This window comes from Scyliorhinus canicula, chromosome 8 (assembly GCF_902713615.1).
Source record: "Scyliorhinus canicula chromosome 8, sScyCan1.1, whole genome shotgun sequence".
NCBI classification, from domain to species: Eukaryota; Metazoa; Chordata; class Chondrichthyes; order Carcharhiniformes; family Scyliorhinidae; genus Scyliorhinus; species Scyliorhinus canicula.
Window position 1 is genome coordinate 8,264,727 of NC_052153.1, and position 21,134 is coordinate 8,285,860.

At 45.9% G+C, this 21,134-nt stretch overlaps 1 protein-coding gene across 3 annotated transcripts in view; it reads right to left on the bottom strand.

The window, feature by feature from the left end:
* The window catches only part of ddx58 (DEAD (Asp-Glu-Ala-Asp) box polypeptide 58), a 102,121-nt gene that overhangs the window by 6,901 nt on the left and 74,086 nt on the right, over positions 1-21,134 (bottom strand). For all 3 annotated transcript variants that reach the window (XM_038804122.1, XM_038804120.1, XM_038804121.1), the window contains exons 9-16: positions 20,387-20,645; positions 19,160-19,322; positions 18,174-18,275; positions 17,832-17,989; positions 16,760-16,895; positions 9,755-9,903; positions 6,791-6,872; positions 1,063-1,233 (exon numbers count right to left, since the gene is read on the bottom strand). In XM_038804122.1, coding sequence (XP_038660050.1) covers positions 1,063-1,233; positions 6,791-6,872; positions 9,755-9,903; positions 16,760-16,895; positions 17,832-17,989; positions 18,174-18,275; positions 19,160-19,322; positions 20,387-20,645 — 1,220 coding nt within the window. The remainder of the gene's footprint in view (positions 1-1,062; positions 1,234-6,790; positions 6,873-9,754; positions 9,904-16,759; positions 16,896-17,831; positions 17,990-18,173; positions 18,276-19,159; positions 19,323-20,386; positions 20,646-21,134) is intronic.

Here is a 21,134-nt window from a genome sequence, read left to right on the forward strand (position 1 = left end):
CTGGGTAAAGACAGCCTGTCCTAAGAACCAATCCCAGGGCAGCGCGGTGGTTAGCACTGCTGCCTCACAGCGTCGAGGACCCAGGTTTGAATCCGGCCCTGGGTCACTGTCTGTGGCGTTTGCGCATTCTCCCTGTGTCTGCGTGGGTCTCATCCCGACAATCCAAAGATGTGCAGGGTAGGTGGATTGGCCACGCTAAATTGCCCCTTAATTGGGGATTTTAAAAAAAGAATTGGATACTCTAAATTTATTTTTAAAAATAAAAACCTTTTTTAAAAGAAGAACCAATCCCGTTGGAAGGAGATTTCATTGGAAAATCATGGTACTCCCCATGAGGAACTCTCGCCCATACATTAAACAGCATTTCCCTTTGCCCTACCAGTAATTCAACACTGATTTCATCTATGCCAGTAAGAATTATTTAAAACAAACTCAACTTGTTAGATAGGCTCGGTTTAGTGTCCGTCTGGTGCAAATGTTGTCTATCCCAGGCAGGCAACAAGATCGGCTCAAACTTGTCTGAATTTGACAACCCAGTTAAGAATCTTGTTCAGTTGAAGAGTAAGATTTATCGGTAGGGAGGGGATTAAATTTCAATCCTCACCACCACAAATGGAACAGATCACAGCCCGTCATGAGAACCAGCGCTGGGCAACACGGTGGCACAAGTGGTTAGCACGGTTGCCTCACGGCGCCACGGTCGCAGGTTCGATCCCAGCTCTGAGTCACTGGAGTTTGCACACTCTCCCCACGTTTGCTTGGGATTCGTTCCCACAACCCAGAAGATGTGCAGGATAGGTGGATTGGCCACGCTAAATTGCCCCTTAATTAGAAAAAATGATTTGGATACTCTAAATTTAAAAAAAATAAAAAATAAGAACCAGCGCCATTTTCAAAGCATTAATTTCAGTGCTATTGAAGAACCTCAAACCACTTTGCATTCAGCCACTTGTTAACCAGAGCTAATCTTGATTTGAGCGACATGTTGTTTGTTATGAAATAACAGGACACATGGAGGGGGATCGATAAGTTAATCATTTCTTACTACATCAATGACCTTACCTCTTGTTTGGATCATCTTTATAACATTACCCACATATTCATACAACAGTACAAGGTTACACTGGGCAATGTCGATTCCTTCGTCAGCAACAGACGTTGCTACAAGGATTTTGCTTCCAAATTCATCTTTAAATGAAGTCAGTACTTTTTTCTGTGAGGGCAAAGTCATTCCTGTAAAACACAATACATGCATTGCTAAAGTAATTATGTTTAATAACGCTCCATCAATACCGTTGCAATCTCCTCCAGCCCCAGATCTGCATTTCTCCAATTCCATCTTCTTGCCAGTCCCTAATTTTCACTGCTCCAGCAATGACGGTCATGCTTTCAGCTGCCCGGGCCTTAAGTTCTGAATTTCCTCTTTAAGCCTCACTGTCTCTATACTCCATCTCCTTTAAGGCGTTCCATAAAACCAACCTCATTGAACAAGCCTTTGGTCAAAGGGAATAGAATATAAAAATAGGGAGGTCTTGCTAAAACTATACAAGGCACTAGTTAGATCTCACCTGGAAGACTGAACAGTTTTGGTCCCCTTATCTAAGGAACGATATACTTCCAAAGAAGATTCACTATATTGATTCCGGGTATGGAGGGATTTTCATATGAGGAGGTGTTGAGTAGGTAGGGCCTGTACTCATTGCAGTTTAGAAGAATGAGCGGTGACATTATTGACTATCAGGTTCTCGGGTGGCTTGACAGAGTAGATTCTGAGAGGTTGTTTCCCCTTGTGGGAGAGTCTAGGCCCAGGAGCATAATCTCAGAGCGAGGGGTTGCCCATTTAAGGCAGAAATGAGGAGGAATTTCTTCTCTCAGTGAGTAGTGAATCTGTGGAATCCTTTACCTCAGAGAGCAGAAGCTGAGTTAAGTATGTTCAAGGCTGCGTTAGACCGATTTTTAAATCGGTAAGGGAATCAAGGGTTATGGGGTTAAGGCAGGACAGTGGGCATGAGGATTATATCAGATGATCTCATTGAATGGTGCAGCAGCCTTGATGGGCCGAGGAGCCTACTCCTACGGTTATGGTCTGTCCTAATCCCATGGTGTGGCTTGATGTTAAATTTTGTTTGAGAACACTCCTCATTGGACATTTCGCTATGTTATCGGCTCTACTTAAACAAGTTATTCCACACTTGCTTAGATTAAGTCAACTTTTCTAACCCACAATGGACACTTGAAATGAAAATTGCTTATTGTCACAAGTAGGCTTCAAATGATGTTACTGTGAAAAGCCCTTAGTCGCCACATTCTGGCGCCTGTTCGGGGAGGCTGGTATGGGAATTGAGCCCGCGCTTCTGACCTGCCTTGGTCTGCTTTAAAAGCCAGCGATTTAGCCCTGTGCTAAACCAGCCCCTGCATTGAATGGGAAACAAAATACGGGCTATGGTAAAAGAATTAAGCAGTGGAACGAATTGGATAGCCCGTACTGAAGAGCTGGCACAAGCTCAATGGACTGAATGGTCTCTTTCAGTGTTTCAGCATTCGGTGATAAATGTTCCCCTTGAATCAGTACATTAGGCAGGTGAGAAGAATGACAGGCTGCATCCCTCTTGCTTCCAGCTCTTGCTAAACGTCCACCTGTCCGCACATGGACTATGCTGCAGAAAAAGCAAAGCAACATTCTGAAAATGCCACAACAGTAGTTGTAAATCTGTTTGGCAGCCAAGTTTATTTTTGTAAAATTGTATCTGCTGCTTTTTCAGCCCTGGTTGCAGTTCCAGTGCGATAGAGGGAAACTGACAGCATCTGAATAGTGAGGTTCCACATTTCATAGAAAATAGGAGCAAAAGGAGGCCATTGACCTACAAGTCTGCTCTGCCATTCAATATGATTGTGGCTGATCCTCTATCTCAACGCCACGCTCTCCCCATACCCGTTTAGAGTCTAGAAACCTATCTGTTTCCTTCTTAACTATATTCAGTGATTTGGCCTCCACAGGTTCACCACCCTCAGTGAAAAAACTTCTAATCTAAATGGCGCATCCAGTATCCTGAGACTGTGACCCCTTGGTCTAGACCCTCCAGCCAGAGGATACAACATCCCTGCATCCAGTGTTGCCGGTCCTGTCAGAATTTTTAACGTTTTAGTTAAATCACCTATCATTCTTCTAAATTCCAGTGAATACAGACCCAGTCAACACAATCTCTCCTCATACGATGACCCTGCCATCCCAGGAATCAGTCTGGTGAACATTCGCTGCGCTCCCTATATGGCAAGTATATCCTTTCCCAGGTAAAAAATATGCCAAGGAAATATTACATTTGATTCCCTCATCCAAATCATCGATGTACATTGTGAATAGCTAGGCCCATGGGCGGCACGGTGGATAGCACTGCTGTCTCGCAGTGCCGAAGTCCCAGGTTTGATCCCGGCTCTGGGGGTCACTGTCCGTGTGGAGTTTGCACATTCTCCCCATCTTTGCGTGAGTTTCGCCCCCACAACCCAAAGATGTACAGGGTAGGTGGATTGGCCACGCTAAATTAGCTCTTAATTGGAAAAAATTAATTGGGTACTCTAAATTTATAAAAAAAAGTGAATACCTGGGCCCAAGTACTGACCCCCGAGGGTCCCCACTAGTCACCATCGGCCACTTCGAAAAAGATCCATTTATTCTTATGCTCTATTTCCTGTCTGCTAACTAGTTCTCAATCCATGCCAATATATTAACCTCAATCCCATGAAAAATGAAATGAAACGTGCTTTAATTATACACAACCTATATTGTGGGGCTTTATCAAAAGCATTCTGAAATTCCAAATACACCACATCCACTGGCATTTATTCGCCTAGTTATGCCCTCAAAACTCCAGTAAGTTGGTTAAACATAGCGGCACGGTGGCGCGGTGGTTAGCACTGCTGCCTCACGGCGCCAAGGACCTGTGTTATATCCCAGCCTTGGGTCACTGTCGGGTTTACACATTCTTCCCGTGTCTGCATGGATCTCACCCCCACAACTCAAAGATGTGCAGTTAGGTGGATTGGCCACACTAAAAATTGCCCCTTAATTAGCAAAAAATAATTGGGCACTCTAAATTTATATTAAACAAAGTTTGTTAAAAATGATTTCCCTTCCATGTTGACGTTTTCTAATCCTGTTGATATATTTTTTTCTAAACTTAAGAGTATCCAATTCATTTTTTCCAATTAAGGGGAAATTTAGCGTGGCCAGTCACATCTTCACATCTTCACAGCCTTCACATCTTTTGGGTTGTAGGGGCGAAACCCACCAGATTTGGGGAGAATGTGCAAACCCCACAAACTATGACCCAGGGCCGGGATCGAACCCGGGTCCTCGGCGCCGTGAGGTAGCAGTGCCTGTTGAAATTTTCTAAGTGTCCACTTAACATCTTCCCTTCTACTGATGTTGGGCTAACTGATCTGTCATTCCCTGCTGCCTCCCTCCTTTTTTAAATAGCGGGGTTACATTTGCCACTCCAATCTGCCGAGAGTGTTCCGGGATCTACAGAATTTTGGAAGGTGACAACCAACTTGTCAACTATTTCTATGGCCCGATTCCTTCAGTAGCCCGGGTTGTAGATTATCAGGCCCTGAGGATTTATTGGCTTCCAGTCCCATTCGGTTCTCCAGCGCTATTTTTTTCAGTGATACCAATTTCCTTTAATGCCTCTTTCTCACTAGACCCGTGATTCCCTAGTATTTCTAGGAAGTTACAAAGAACAAAGAAAAGTACAGCACAGGAACAGGCCCTTCGGCCCTCCAAGCCCATGCTGCCTGACTAAACTACAATCTTCTACACTTCCTGGTATCCCTCTATTCCCATCCTATTTGTCAAGATGCCCCTTAAATGTCACTATTGTCCCTGCTTCCGGCAGCGAGTTCCAGGCACCCTCTACCCTGTGTAAAAAAAACTTGCTTCGTACATCTACTCTAAACTTTGCCCCTTGCACCTTAAACCTATGCCCCCTAGTAATTGACCCCTCTACCCTGAGAAAAAGCCTCTGACTATCCACTCTGTCTATGCCCCTCATAATTTTGTAGACCTCTATCACGTCACCCCTCAACCTCCATCTTTCCAGTGAGAACAAACTGAGTTGATTCAACCACTCCTCATAGCTAATGCCCTCCATACCAGGCAACATCCTGGTAAATCTCTTCTGCACCCTCTCTAAAGCCTCCACATCCTTCTGGTAGTGTGGTGACCAGAATTGAACACTATACTCCAAGTATGGCCTAACTAAGGTTCTATACAGCTGCAACATGACTTGCCAATTCTTATACTCAATGCCCCGGCCAATGAAGACAAGCATGCCATATGCCTTCTTGACTACCTTCTCCACCTGTGTTGCCCCTTTCAGTGACCTGTGGACCTGTACACCTAGATCTCTCTGACTTTCAATACTCTTGAGGGTTGTACTATTCACTGTCTATTTCCTACCTGCATTAGACCTTCCAAAATGCATTACCTCATTTATTTGTGTCTTCCTCTATGAAGACAGAACTAAAGTAGTTGTTAAATTGCTCCACCATGCCATTGTTCTCTATTATAAATTCTCCTGTTTTGGACTGTGAGGGCCCTACATTTGTCTTCACAAATCTTTTTTTTTAATAGACCTATAGAGGCTTTTACTGTCTGCTTTTCTGTCACTTGCAAGTTTGGTCTCATACTTTAATCTTCCCCTCTTAATCGATCTCTTAATCTTCCTTTGCTGAATAAATTGGCAGCCATATTTCTTGCATCACAGCAGCGAGTTCACTTAAAAATACTTCATTGACTGTAAAGCACTTTGGGATACAGGGACGCTGTGAAAAGTGTGATTATAAATGAAAGTCTTTCTGTCACCAAATGACAGAACATGCTCCTGGCGTGTGAATTGCCTACCCCTGTCCCTATATCCAAAACGGGCGTGAAGTAAAATACCAAGAGGTATTTTGGCCCTTGACCCTTGCGTTATTTACCATCTTTAAACTGCTGGGTGAAGATTCAAAATGTTTCTTTTGTGCAGCAACCAAATGTGTTTCATTTCAACAAACATAGTGGCGAGTACTCAGTGACCATACACTAGACAGCAGGCATAGAGGCCATTTAGTCCATCTTGTCTGAGCCAGCACTATCCAATTACTCTCCACTTCCCTGTCCTTTCCCAATCGCCCTATACATTTCTCCTGAACAAATATTTATCCTATTCTATTTTGGAAGGAACTGCTCAATCTGCATCCACCCGCCTTTCTGTCAGCATATTCCAGTTCACATCCACTCGTTGTAAACAAAATTCTCCTCTGGTTCTTTTCCTAAACTATCCTAAATCTGTGTCCGCTGGATCATGGCTTCCTGCCAGTGGAAAGCATTTTTACTTATTTATTCTTGTCAAAATCCGTTCTTAATTTTTTTACTCATTAAGTCTAGTAGCATCTGTGGAGAGAGAAACACACAGAGTTGTTTTTTTATATATAAATTTAGAGTACTCAATTCATTTTTTCCAATTAAAGGGCAATTTAGCGTGGCCAATCCACCTATCCTGCACATCTTTGGGTTGTGGGGGTGAAACCCACGCAAACACGGGGAGAATGTGTAAACTCCACATGGACAGTGACCCAGAGCCGGGATCGAACCTGAAACCTTGGCGCCGTGAGGCATCAGGGCTAACCTACTGCTCCACCGTGCTGCCCATCCTTTCTTAATTTTAACATCTCATATTTAAAAAAAAACATCTTTGTCTGGAGTATCGTTTTATCATGTTCAAGGCTATAATAGTCACACTTATGATATTACCAGTGTTCTTTGATCTTCCCAACAGCATTTCAGGTTGTAAGAATGTCAACGCCTGACAATCGTGTAGCCACTTCCTCAAAGCCTGTATATATTTAAAAATAGGAAAATAATGTAAACTATTAAATTCATATAAATTTGCCTCACAAGACTATCTTACCCTAATATCAGATCCAAATTTTGATAAGACTTCACATTTTGTTGTACCTGATTTCAAGTAAGATTTTTTAAAAATTCAGACATTTAAGAAAACACAGGAAGACCGGAGGAGATCATTCAGATCACTGAGCCTTTCCCACTATTTAATTTTAATTAAAAAAAATTAAATTTAGAGTACCCAATTCATTTTTTCCTATTACGGGGCGATTTAGCGTGGCCAATCCACCTACCCTGCACATCTTTGGGTTGTGGGGGTGAGACCCACGCAGACACGGGGAGAATGTGCAAACTCCACACGGTCAGTGACCCAGGGCCGGGATCGAACCTGGGACCTCGGCGCCGTGAGGCAGCAGTGCTAACCATTGCGCCACCCTGCTGTCCTTTCCCACTATTTAATTAAAGCGTGGCTGATCTGTAGGTTAACTCCCATTTATCCACCTTGGTGTCATTACTTTGCCTAACTAAAATAATATTTTTTTTTATTATCCGTTCATGGGATGTGGGTGTCGCTGGCTGGACCAGCATTTATTGTCCATCCCGGAGGAAATTTCAGATTCAACCACATTGCTGTGTGTCTGAAAGCACAATGTAGGCCAGACCAGGTAAGGATGGCAGATTTCCTTCCCTTAAGGGCATTTGTGAACCAGATGGGTTTTAACGACAGACAATGGTTTCATGGTCACCATTAGGATTTATAAAATTACAGCTGCGGGATTCTCTGTCGGCAGGGTCCTCCACTTCGCCACAGCGCACCCACACCCGCGGGTTTCCCGACGGCGTGGGGTGGCCACAATGGAAAACCCCATTGGCCGGCTGCAGCAACAGAGAATCCCAATCCAGATTTTTATTAAATTCAAAGTTCATCAACTGATATGGTGGGATTCGAACCGGGTTTCTAGATTACTAGTATACAACCACCATCCCACATGAGGAGGGGGTTTGTCCCTTTAGTTCCCCCTTTGTTGTTACTTCACCAACAGCCCCCTTTCAATTCCTCTGCCACCTTTGACAACATCAGGGTGGGGGGGGGGGGGTTATAATGTGCCAAGAGACCACTCTCACCATCATGAAACATTCAAATCAAGGGAAACTGTTTATGAGGGCTGATGGTTCGCTAACCAGAGAGCATGGATTAATGGTAAAATAATCAAAGGTTCTTTTAATGCAAATGAGCGGTTGGGATCTGGCCTACACTGCCCGATAGGGTGGGTGAAACAGATTCAGTAGTAACTTACAAAAGGGTATTGGGCAAATATTTGAAGGAGGACGACTTGCAATGATATGGGGCAAAAGCCAGGGAGTGGGTTGCTTTCAAAAGAGACGACACAGACCCGATGGGTGGAATGGCCTCTGATTCCATTCCCTATTGCCCGGAATGCTGAGAGGGAGGAAAGACGTTTGTGTTAGCCAGGAGCCTTTGCAAGATCAATATATTCCTTGTAAGAAACAGTGTGAGCAGAGATAAGGAAGCAAGCTCTACAAACTGGTCAGATTCTTTAAGATTTGATAATTAAACAGGTATTGGGAAGGAAACCACAGCTTATTCGACACGGGTTTTCAGGAGAACCACAACTGTGGAACTTGTTCTGGACAAACTAGTTCTTTGTGTTGAATAATAAATGCTGCACACAGTAACAGCACGTTGTAGAAGTCAACTGTTTCCTAACACACCTAATAGGTAAAAGATAGCTAGTATAAATATTAAGCTCCAGTTTGACCCATTTTAAATTAAGGATTTCAACACTCTCAACACCTCAGATCATCTCAAAACACAACAGCTTACAAAACAGCACAATTCACTTTACTACACTAAAGAACCTGATACATGCAAAGACAGTAGAGATTTAAAAAAAATTAACTGAACTAACAAATACATTTTTCAAGACAGTGTCCAAGGACAGGGCAGGCTGTATAGCAACAGCATAGCAACGATAGTAACATGAAGGCTCTATTGTTATAACAGCTAAGTCAGCAAAAGATCAGTTCAAACTGGCCTTGATAACAGCACAATATCGCATTCTTTAACATACACAAGTATGCAGATATGAAACAATTAGAACTAATGTTGCATATTAAATATGGACAGCTTGCCATCAAATCAGATGTGTTTGAGTCTAATCCAAACCAATGAAGATTATATTGGGGTGAAGACAGATATGAAACAGTATAGCTGTAAAGTTTCGTTCGGCCATTTTTAGCTGGAGCTGGGCTGGATCATTAGCTGGATTTTTCTCTCTTTTTCATGAATCATCTATACTTTGATTTGAACTATTCACTGTCTCCCGGTATTCATATTTCATACTTTGACTTTTAAAGTTATTGCAAGCTGTTCGTTTAAGCAAGAAGATCATTTCTGTGATTCTTTAAAAGCTTCAAATTGTCTACGATTTGTCTTTTAAATGACTTTCAAATTGTAATCAATAGAACACAAATAAAACAATTCCTATTTACACCGGAGAAGTGTTAACTTAAATTTCTACTGAGTTCCAGTAATCGCAAAGTGCTGCTGAAACCGAATGGTAGATCTATCACACGTGTCCCAACCAGAATGCATATAGCCGATGGGACAAATTGTAAGTGATTGGGGTTGCATTCCCTCACATACCGTGCACTGTGTAACTATCCTCCACTAAGTGCATTGCTGATGGAGAAATAATCCTGCTTGTATCAGGAGACTTTCCTGTACTTTTGGTCATGAGCTTTGTTTGCTGTGGTGTCAACAGGCTTATTTAAGTAGACTCTGTTGCTGCTAACACTCGCTCCGTCAATGAATGCATCCTTATTAACGTGACTAAACAGGCAGCTTACATCTGCAAGTGCCCTAGTTTGGACAAACAGGATAGTTTTGGTCTTTGGGTTGTTCTCGTACTCTTCTTTCAGAATGCTCTTCACTTCAGAAAGCTTGGGATTTTCATTTGCCGGATCAGCATCGATTTGCTCCAGTTGCTCCTCCTTATCTAATGGAACCAAACGCAAAAAGTGGGATTCAGCGGATGTAGCAAAAAAATAAATAAATCTGGACGACAGGCAGTGCACATTTATCAAGCATAAATAAAATTTCTTCAGCAATGCGCATTTACAAAACACCTTTAACATGGTAGGAGCTTCACAGGAGTGCTATCAAACACACGTTGACATTGAGACATTTTAAGAGGAGTGTTATGGGCCAGGGTTTAGAGAACCCCAAAGTGTATCATGGAGGTCACCTGACCCACAACTTTTACTAGATTGTGGTATGGGGAGCACACAGCCCACTCTACAGGTACAGCAGAAATGGAAAAGTATTTTTTAAAGCAAAACAATGTTTATTCTATGAACTCAAGTTAACCTTTTTAAAAATTACAGTGAACATCTTAGCAACCATTAATTCAAATACAACCCCCAAAGACTACAACACTAAGTAAACCGTTAAGCTTTCCTTTTTAACATCCATACGACTGAAAAACAAAATCTTTATCAGAAGCACATCAGGTTAAAGTCACTGCTGGAAACATTTATAATTCTAAATTCACCAAATGATCAAGAGATGGTCTTTTGATGGCAGAGAGAACAGCAGCACACCTGCTTGGTCTGGCTTCAGCTCCAACACTGAAAACAAAACTAAACCACACCCTGCAGCCTGGTCAAAAACAAATGTAAAAAGCTGACAGACAGCCCAGCTCCACCCACTCTCTGACATCACTGCAGTAGTAAACACCTATTTCTTAAAGGTACTCTCACTACAGATATGTATATACACACCCATTTATAAACACCCATTTCTTAAAGGTACTCTCACATGACAGGAGACATTCGGACAAATGACCAAACATTTTATCGAACAGTTATGTTTTAAGGGGTATTTTAAAAGAAGTGAGGTTTGGGGAGGGAACCGCAGGGCTTCGGCTCAGCCGCCAGTGATCACAGAATCCCTACTGTACAGGAGGCTATTCGGCCCATCGAGTCTGCACCAACTCTCTGAAAGCGAACCCCACCCAAGACACTTCCCCTACCCTATTCCCATAACCGCACCCAACCTACACATCATTGGACTCTAGGAGCAATTTAGCACAGCCAATCCCCCTAACCTGCACATCGTTGGACTGTGGGAGGAAACCCACGCAGACATGGGGAGAATGTGCAACCTCCACATAGAAAGTGACCCAAGGTGCTTTGATCCTGGGTCCAGGGCGCTGTGATGAAAATCAGGGATCATTAAGACACCATGATTGGAGCAGTGCAGGGATCTTGGAGGGATGGTGGAAGTTGCAGGGATACGTAGAGGAAAGGCCTTGGATAGATTTGAAAACGGAGATAAGAATCTGAAAACGGAGAATGGTTTTAGGTTAATACCATCATAATCAGGGCGGCACGGTGACGCAGTGGTTAGCACTACTGTCTAGGTCGCTGAGGACCCGGGTTCGCTCCCAGCCCCGGGTCACTATCTGTTTGGAATTTTCACATTCTCCCCGTATTTTTTAAAAAAATAAACTGGCTTTGTAAACAGTTACAGACATCAACAGAAAGAAAGCAAAAAAGGCAAAAATGTGCAAACATCCACGTACATTTAATACTTCAATCGTAACATACTGCACAAGCCCGCTCCTCTCCCACCGGTACTACCTGCCATTTTATCCCTCCTACTCTACTCTACCCCCCCCCCCCCCCCCCCCCGCTGACGCTCACTCTCCCGCAAAGAAGTCAATAAATGGTTGCCACCTCCGGGTGAACCCCTGTACAGATCCCCTCAAGGCAAACTTAATTTTATCCATACGCAGGAAACTCGACATGGCCGCAAGCCACAATTCAGTCTTCGGGGGCTTTGAGTCCCTTCACGCCAATAGTATTCGTCACCGGGCTATCGGGGAAGCAAAGGCCAACACATCGGCCTCTTTCTCCCCCTGGACTCCCGGGTCTTCCGAAACCCCAAAAATTGCCACCCCTGGACCCATCACCACCCTTGTTTTTAGCACCCGGGACATGATGTCCGCAAATCCCTCCCAGTACCCCCTAAGCTTAGGGCATGCCCAAAACATGTGAACGTGGTTCGCTGGTCCTCCCGCGCACCTAGCGTATTTGTCCTCTATCCCAAAGAATTTGCTCATTCGAGCCACCATCATGTGGGCCCGGTGAACGACCTTAAATTGAATCAGCCCGAGCCTGGCACATGTCGCGGTTGAATTTACCCTACTCAGGGCCTCTGCCCACAGCCCGTCCTCCATTTCCCCGCCTAGCTCCTCCTCCCATTTAATTTTCAGTTCCTCTGTCTGGGACCCTTCCTCCCTCATGAGCACCTTATAAATACCCGAGACTCTACCCTCCCCTTCTTCCCCCTAGAGACTATTCTGTCTAGGATCCCCATTGGCGGGAGGCGCGGGAAAGGTGGGACCTGTCTACGAACAAAGTCCCGCAACTGTAGGTACCTAAAATAATTTCCCCTCATCAGCCCAAATTTCTCCTCCAAGCTCCTCAAACACGCAAAGCTCCCTTTCCAGGAACATATCGCCCACCCTTCCCACCCCCCGCCATGCTCGAAACCCCCCCATCCATACTCCCGGGGGCAAACCGATGGTTGTCGCAGATTGGCGCCCAAACCGACGCCCCCGCCTCCCCTACATGCCTCCTCCACTGGCCCCATATCCGCAGGGTCGCCACCACTACCGGGCTGGTGGAGTACCTGGCCGGCGGCAGCGGTCGAGGAGCCGTGACCAGGGCTGCCAGGCTGGAGCCCCTGCACAAAGCCGCCTCCACCCGCTCCCAGATAAACCCCGTACCCACCATCCACTTCCTTATCATAGCGATGTTGGCCGCCCAGTAATAATTAATCAGACTCGGCAAAGCCAGCCCTCCCTCGCTGCGGTTCCTCTCCAGCATCGCCTTCTTCACCCGCGGGGATTTTCCCGCCCAGACAAAGCTCATGATCGTCCTGTTAACTCTTTTGAAGAAGGACTGTGGGACAAAGATCGGGAGGCACCGAAAAACAAACAGAAATCTAGGGAGGATTGTCATCTTTACAGTCTGCACCCTCCCTGCCAGCGACAGCGGGAGTGCATCCCATCTCCGAAACTCTCCCTTCATTTGCTCCACCACCCTGGCTAAATTTAACTTGTGCAGCCTGCCCCTGTCTCGTGCCACCTGGATTCCCAAATACTGGAAATTTTCCTCAACCAGCCTAAACGGTAGCCCTCTCAATCTGTTCTCCTGGCCCCTTGCCTGTACCACAAACATTTCACTCTTGGCCGTATTTAATTTGTATCCTGAAAACTGGCCGAACTTCCTCAACATTCCCAGTATATTTCCCATCCCGGCAACTGGGTCCGACACGTACAGGAGCAGGTCGTCTGCGTAAAGAGAGACCCTATGTTCTACCATGTCCTTCACCATCCCCTTCCAACCCTCTGCGGCTCTCAGCGCAATCGCCAGCGGCTCTATGGCCAGCGCAAACAGCAGCGGGGAGAGCGGGCAGCCCTGTCTGGTCCCTCGGTACATCCTAAAGTACTCCGACACTTCTCTGTTAGTCCTGACGCTGGCCTTCGGGGCCTGATATAATCATTTGATCCATTCCACCAGTCTGTCCCCGAACCCAAACCGTCCGAGCACCTCCCATAGATAGTCCCAACCCACCCGGTCAAAGACCTTCTCGGCGTCCATCGCCACCACTACCTCCACCTCCCTGCCCTACGGGGGCATCATTATCACATTAAGTAATCTTCTCAGGTTGGCCGCCAGCTGCCTACCTTTCACGAACCCAGTTTGGTCCTCCCCACTCAAGTCCGGTACGCAGTCCTCCATTCTAACCACCAGTACCTTTGCCAGGAGCTTGGCGTCAACATTAATCAGGGAGATTGGCCTGTAGGACCCGCACGCCTCCAGGTCTTTACCCCGCTTCAATATCAGTGATATAGTGGCTTGTGACATTGTCGGCGGCAGGGTCCCTCTGTCCCTTGCCTCATTGAAAACCCTCGCCAAGACCGGGCCCACCAGCTCAGAAAACTTCCTATTGAACTCTACTGGGTATCCATCCGGCCCCGGGGACTTCCCCGACTGCATGGCCTTTAGGCCCCCCAATACCTCCTCCACTCTAATCGAGGCCCACAGCTCATCCACTCGCCTCCCACCTACTGTTGGGAATGTTAACCCGTCCAGAAACCTTTTCATCTCCTCCGGTTCTTCCGGCGGCTCTGAAGTATACAGCTTGTGATAGAAGTCCCGGAATACCTTATTCAATCCTGCCGGGTCCTCCACTTTGTGCCCCTCCCCATCCATCACTCTACCTATTTCCCTGGTCGCCTCCCTCCTCCTGAGTTGCTGCGCTAACAGTCTGCTAGCCTTTTCCCCATGCTCGTACACCACTCCCCTCACCTTCCTAAGCTGTTCCACGGCCCTGCTCGTGGATAGCGCCCCCAGTTCTGCCTGTAGTCTCTGCCTCTCCCTGAGTAAAACCTCCCCCGGGTACTCCGCTCTCCATCTATCCGACCCATTTCCGTGACCAATCTATCCATCTCTGCCCTGTCTGCCTTGGCTCTGTGGGCCCCAATTGAAATCAGCTCCCCCCGCACTACTGCCTTTAGCGCCTCCCACAGGGTCGCCGCTGAGATCTCCTCCGTGTCATTCACCTGTAGGTAATATTGCATACACCTCCGAAGCCTCTCACAGATCCCCTCCTCCGACAGCAGTCCCACGTCTAGCCTCCATTGCGGGCGTTGGTAGCTCGCACCCCCGGTCTGCAGGTCTACCCAGTGCGGGGCATGGTCTGAGATAGTAATTGCCGAATATTCCGTGTTCTTTACCTCCCCTATACAATCCCTGCTTAGTACGAAGATACTTTATGGACGTGCGAGTAAAACGAGTAGCCCCTTCCTGTCAGCTGTCTGGCTCTCCAGGGGTCCACTGCCCCCATTTGCTCCATAAACCCTTTCAGCTCCCTTGCCATTGCTGGGAGTCTACCCGTTCTGGGACACGACCAATCCAAAGCCGGGTCAAGGACCATGTTAAAGTCCCCCCCTCATTATTAGCCTGCGAGAGTCCAGGTCCGGGATCTTCCCCAGCACTCTTTTAATGAAGTCCACGTCATCCCAGTTCGGGGCATATATATTCATCCACTCCCCGGCGCCCCATCCCCCTCTCCAACCCACTGGAGCAAACTCACTGGCACAGGAAGGCATGGACATCAACAAAACAAAAAAAAAACCCCAACCCACGTCCTTGGCCCCCCCTTGCTGACCGGCCCCCCTTCGTTACCGTGCCGGCTCCAGTGTCCTCCACAAGCTGCACAAAAAGTACAAATCCGCCCAAAAAGGAAAAAACAGAAAAAAGAGGAAATAACAAAAACATAAGAGAAAAAAAAGACAAAAAAAAAACCCCAAACTAATGTCCATGAACAAAGGAAAGAGCCCCAAATGTTCCGCTTGGCACCTTTGACCCAGCAAACCGTTGAACAGTAATTCAGGCTCATTCGGCGTACCTTCCTACGGTAGTCCTTGGGCCCTAATTCGCGTCCGTGGGGCCTCTTTTCGGGACCAGCCCCTGATCTCTCGCAAAGTCCATCGCTTCTTCAGGCTCGGAGAAGTAGTGGTGTTGACCCTAGTGCGTGACCCATAAACGAGCCGGGAACAGCAGACCAAACTTCACGTGCTTCTTGAACAGCACCTCCTTGACATTCTTAAAGGCTGCTCGCCGCCTCCTGGCTTAGGCCCTGGTAAATGCGGAGAACACTTGTTCCACGTGCTGCTCCTGGCGCTCTTTGCCCACTGCAGCACCCGCTCCTTGTCCACGAACCTGTGGAACCTAATCACCAATGGGCGGGGGGGGGGCCACCCGGCCGCCCCTGCCTCGCCTGCACTCTGTGTGCCCCCTCCAGCTCCGCCGGTCGCGGAAAGGCTTCGGCCCCCATCAGCTGCATCAATAGGTCTGCTACAAACGCTGCAGCATCAGCTCCCTCAGCCCCCTCCGGGAGGCCAACCATCCTCAGATTGTTCCTGCGGACTCTATTCTCCAGCTCCTCCACTCTGTCCAGCAGTCTTCTCTGCCGCTCCTTCAGCCCATCAACTTCTAGTGCCGCAACCGTCTGCGCATCCGCCTGCTCCTCCACCGCCTCTCCCAGCTCCTTAACTTTAACATCTTGCGCATCCAGCCTCTGGTTCAGCTGATCCACCGCTTTCTGGATTGGGTCCAAGCTGTCCTTCTTCAGCGCTTCAAAACTGGACTTCATTACCTGGAGCATGTTATCCAGCACCTGCTGGATTGCTGAGGCCAGGGTCCATGTGTCCGCCATCTTAGGTTCCAGGTACGTTTCTTCAGGTCCTTGTCTCTGTCCCTTTTTCTTTCTTTTCTTCTGCCTCCTGGACTCCCGCTGTTCCATGTGCTGCAGCCCGCTCCTCAGCACCTTCGCTGCCGCCTTCCTTCAGGTCCGTGGTCCCGCTATCGCGGGGAATCAGCCACTAAACGCCCGCCGGAGTGAGAGCCCGCCGAATGTGCGGCTCACTCGGACATCGCTGCCACTGGAAGTCCCATTCTCCCTGTGTTTACGTGGGTTTTGCCCCCACAACCCAAAGATGTGCAGGGTAGGTGGATTGGCCACGCTAAATTGCCCCTTAATTGAAAAAAAAATTATTGGGTACTCTCAATGTATATTTTTTTTAAATAATCAGAAAGCCCACCTTCCAGAGCCAGAACATAAAAAGATAACATTTCTCTTAAAGTATTATGAACATGAGTAATAAAAAGCTTGATTAAAACTCAAGCATAACAAGACTAACTTAATCATTGTAAGAAACAATGTGAACGATTACAGAGACAAGAAATAAGCTTCAGAAACTGGCAAGAGCTTCTTACCTTTAAATAACGCAGCAAGCATTTGTTCCGTCTTATCATATCCACCTCTCTTCACATTATCAAAAAATTCTTTCAGATAATCTACTGCATCTTTGGTGCGGGCGTCAGCATTGATAATCAGAGCATCGTTGAATTTCTAAGGATAAAGAGAAGTTACAATTAAACCGATAGAGAAACAATAGTTAATAACATACAATAAAATTACAAAAAAGTTAATTGGGTGACCATCAAGATTAAGCCAGGGCAGTGTTTCTGAAATTGTCCAACAAAGAATAGATTCTAAGATATAAACAATAACAAACTGCATTTCTGCAGTGCTTGTAATGTAATAAAACACCTCATGGTGTTTCATAGGAGCAGTTTGGCAAAACCTGACGCTTGAGATTATTGAGAGATGACAAAAAGTTGCAGTTCCGAAAAAGTCCCTAAGACACAGGAGCAGACTTGGGCCATTCGGTCCATCGAGTCTGCTACGCCATTCAATCATGGCTGTTATGACATATCGGACTTGAAACAAAAGAACAAAGAAAATTACAGCACAGGAACAGGCCCTAAAACATTAACCCTCTGTTTCTCTCTCTCCACATACTAGCAGACCTACTGAGTATTTCCAGCATCTTCTGTTGTTATTTTGGATGTCCAGCACCTGCAGTATCTTTCTTTTTCGACATGATCAAAAGCTTGTTTAAAAGAGGTCGTTTTTTTAAGGAGTGGCTCATAGCAGGAGAGGGAGGGGGTGAGTTACAGGGAGGGTATTCCAGAGCACAGGGCATCAACAGCTGACAGCAGAGGACGGAACAGTCAGTAGTGGAATGTAAAATAATCAGGGCTGATACAATGAACAGACGTGAACCATACATCCAAACATTTCAGTGCGTTTTAGATGTTTAGCTAAAACTTTTAATTCAGAAGAAAGTATTGTACTGTACAGTAAAGCATTTTGGCCTTGAGTTAAAGATCGGTGAATAGTTTGAGTTTAAAATGAAACTAACTGAAAACTAATCATGTGGACACACCCTGAACCCTATTGATGGCCAGGCCTGTGACAGCAGTATAAACAAGCTCCCCTCACCCGCAAGTACTCAGTGTAAGTGAAAAGTGCCCGGCAGACCATCCTCTCTTGTTCCACGTCAGGCATCTGGAGAACTTTGCACTTTTTCTGCACTTCAATAATCCACTGCTCGTACCTTTGCGTTCCATAACTTCCGTTCAGGTTTTCTGAAAGAACATCTGCAGGGACGAAATAAACACTGAGAGACTCCATCGACTGTGAGCAATGACCCAAGCACATTTACAATTGCACTACAATTAATAAGGAAAATGGAAATCTTTAATCCCGAACACCAACGACTCGGTGCTAATCGGCCAGATCAACTACTCTTTTGGAAATATAAAAATATCTGTTGTCATTTACCAATATTGTAAATGCTCTTGGCCTTTGCCTCTACTTCAGCCATCATTGCAGAGATAATGTCCCCAAATGGATCCTTTGTACGTTTCCCCGTTTCTCGAATATCTGTCAAGAAATAACATGAAAAAAAGAGCTCAGCAATACATCTCAGGGTGATAACAGTTGAGATCAAACTTCAGTGACTTCCGGTGGCAGTCCTGGAGTGAGCGGTCGCACATTCGGTGGCTCCTGCTCAAGGCGGACTTTTTTGGGTCTTTTCCCCGCCCAAATTATTTGAGAGCAAGAGGCGCAGGAGTGCCTGGGGAAGGTTATGCTCCTCTAGTGTGGCTGGTGGATGGATCCACGGATTAGGAGTGCTGCAAGAAGGAAAGAGCTGCTGTGGGCCTGGAGTCACGTGTAGGCCAGACCGGGTAAGGACGGCAGATTTCCTTCCCTAAAGGACATTAGTGAACCAGATGGGTCTTTACAACAATGGACAATGGCTTTCATGGTCATCGTTAGGCCTTTAATTCCTGATTTATATTTAATTCAAATTTCACCGGATCGTGGTGGCATTTGAACCCGGGTCTTGAACTCCAAATTGGATTTATTAGTGACCAACAATTAGGGACGTGCTGCTGGGGGACAAACAGGCTGTAAAAACAGTCCCTTTAAGATGTGTGCACGCACAGCCACTTCTTAAATCTGAAAGGACAGCAAAGAGCATCAAACAAATTGCTGAGAGAGAAAGCAAATTAGAGGGAATGTTGTTCATTGTTATCCTATATCCATGGCTCCTAGTCATGGACCCCTCACAAATAGAAACAACATCTTCACATTTATATTATTAAGCCCTTTTAATACCGTTGAAGAACTTTCCATAATCTTAAAAACCTAATGGGCGAATGGTAAGAACCAATCCATTTCCAGCAGTTATACGATCACTGGGCAGAAACTCCCAATGCTACCCTTTCAAGCTGCTAAGATATTGATGCAGTTTGAAGTCTTACGTTTTGCTGAAACAAAGACATATTTTTCCAGTTCCTCCGCATACTTTTGCACCGTTGATATGGCTTCGGCATTAAGATTGGCGCAAATTTGGACAATATAATTCATTGCTTCATTGACCGAGCAGGCATCGCCAACTCCAAGCGACGCTGTCAACCCAACAATCTATTGGGAAACAAAAAGAAAAGGGAAATCTTTCATTTTGCAGAGAGGTGCGCGCAGAAGCAAATCTCATATCTCCTTTCCTTCACCTTCAAAACATTTTGCGCTTGATTTTTTCTCTCCTTCCGCGCGAGCCATTCCCGGTTATCAGGCTCAGAGTTACTGCGAGGAGGTGATTCAGTACGTTAGGGATTCGGTATAATGGACAGAAAGCATTCTGATATGAACTGGCTGATGGTCTTGGGTCTGCTGTGGGTTTTCTAGCAGCTACCTCGGAGATAGCGTTGTGTGCAAGCACTGAGCACATCAAATCTTTTCACTCAACACCAGCTTCCCAAGATAACAGACGCCACCAGGCTCAATGTAGTCTGACACTCAACATCAGTGAGGAATCTCTGGCAAGTGGAGAAAGGGAGATATTGAACTCAGCTGTGTGTTAATTGAATGGGCCGAATGGTCTACTTCTGCTCCTACATCTTATAGGTCTTGTGGTACAATCAAATCATGCACTAAAAATTATATATCACTGAAGGTCTCCTAGCCCATCTCACTGATGGTTAAACAAGCTCTTCACGCCTTTGTTCTTTTCCCCCATTGCCCTACCAATGTTCCTCCCCTCTCGCTATCCAACTCCCCTTTGACAATTCCTATTGAATCTCCTTCCATGCTCTCTCAGCGAACACCAGATTACAACAACCCGCTACACTTTCTTTCCATTCATGTCGCCTCCGATTCTTTTGCCAACTTCTCCTTGTTTGATCGATTCATCCTTCAAGACTTTGAGCACCTAAATCAAATTTCCCTTAACCGTCTCTGCTCTAAGGAAATACGCCGTAGCTTCTCTCTCATGAAGGTTCTGCCATTCTCGTGAAGATTCTCTGCACCTTTGGTGGCCTTTCTAAAGTGCGGTGCTCAGAATTGGACACCATACCCCAGACGAGGCCTAACCAGCATTTTATTCCAGGTTCTGTTTAACTTCCTCACTTCTGTATTCTACGCCTCTATCAATAAAGCCAAGGTCCCCTGACAGAAATCAGAAGTAAAAACAAAATTGCCAGAAGTTTAACCTGAGGTAAAATGTTTGTCCTTGTGCCCAGTTTGATGTCCAAGTACTTCTTCATTAAAACATTGTACGGATGATTCTTAGTCGTCTTGTGGCATTCATCAAAAATCAGCAGGGTAAAGAGAGAGAAGGATACAATCCGTCCATCTTTGAGGCAGTTCAGCAGAATCTGTGGTGTCAGGACGATGATATCATTTGCCTCGACCAACATCTCCACTGGAGAACTGTCCACTTGATCACCACAAAAACCACACACCTTGAAGCTGGAAGGTGAAAAGGCAGATGGGAAATTAATTTGGCACCAGAATTAATCTGTGTCAGCCCCTCTCAGCTATAAACGTGGACATTTATATAACGTCACCCAAGTAAAATAAGGCTCGCATGTATACAGCACCCTTCAGAACCTCAACGTTCGAGAAGATTTTACAGCCAATTAAGTTCTTTTTGAAGTATAGTCACTGTTGTAATGTCATAAATGCGGCAGCCAATTTGCTCACAGCAAGCTCCCAATCTGTTTTTACTAATGTTGGTTTAGGGATAAATGTCAGCCAGAACATAAAAGAGAACTCCTTTGAAACAGTGCGATCCGTGGGATCTTTCATCTGCCTGACGGGCAGATAGGGTCTTCGCTTAAAGTCTAATTCGAAAGGCGGCACCACTGACAGTGCAGCACAACCTCAGTACTGCACTGGGAGCATTAGCCTGGGATATTTGTGCTCAAGTCTCTGGAATGGAGGGGCAGCACGGTGGCG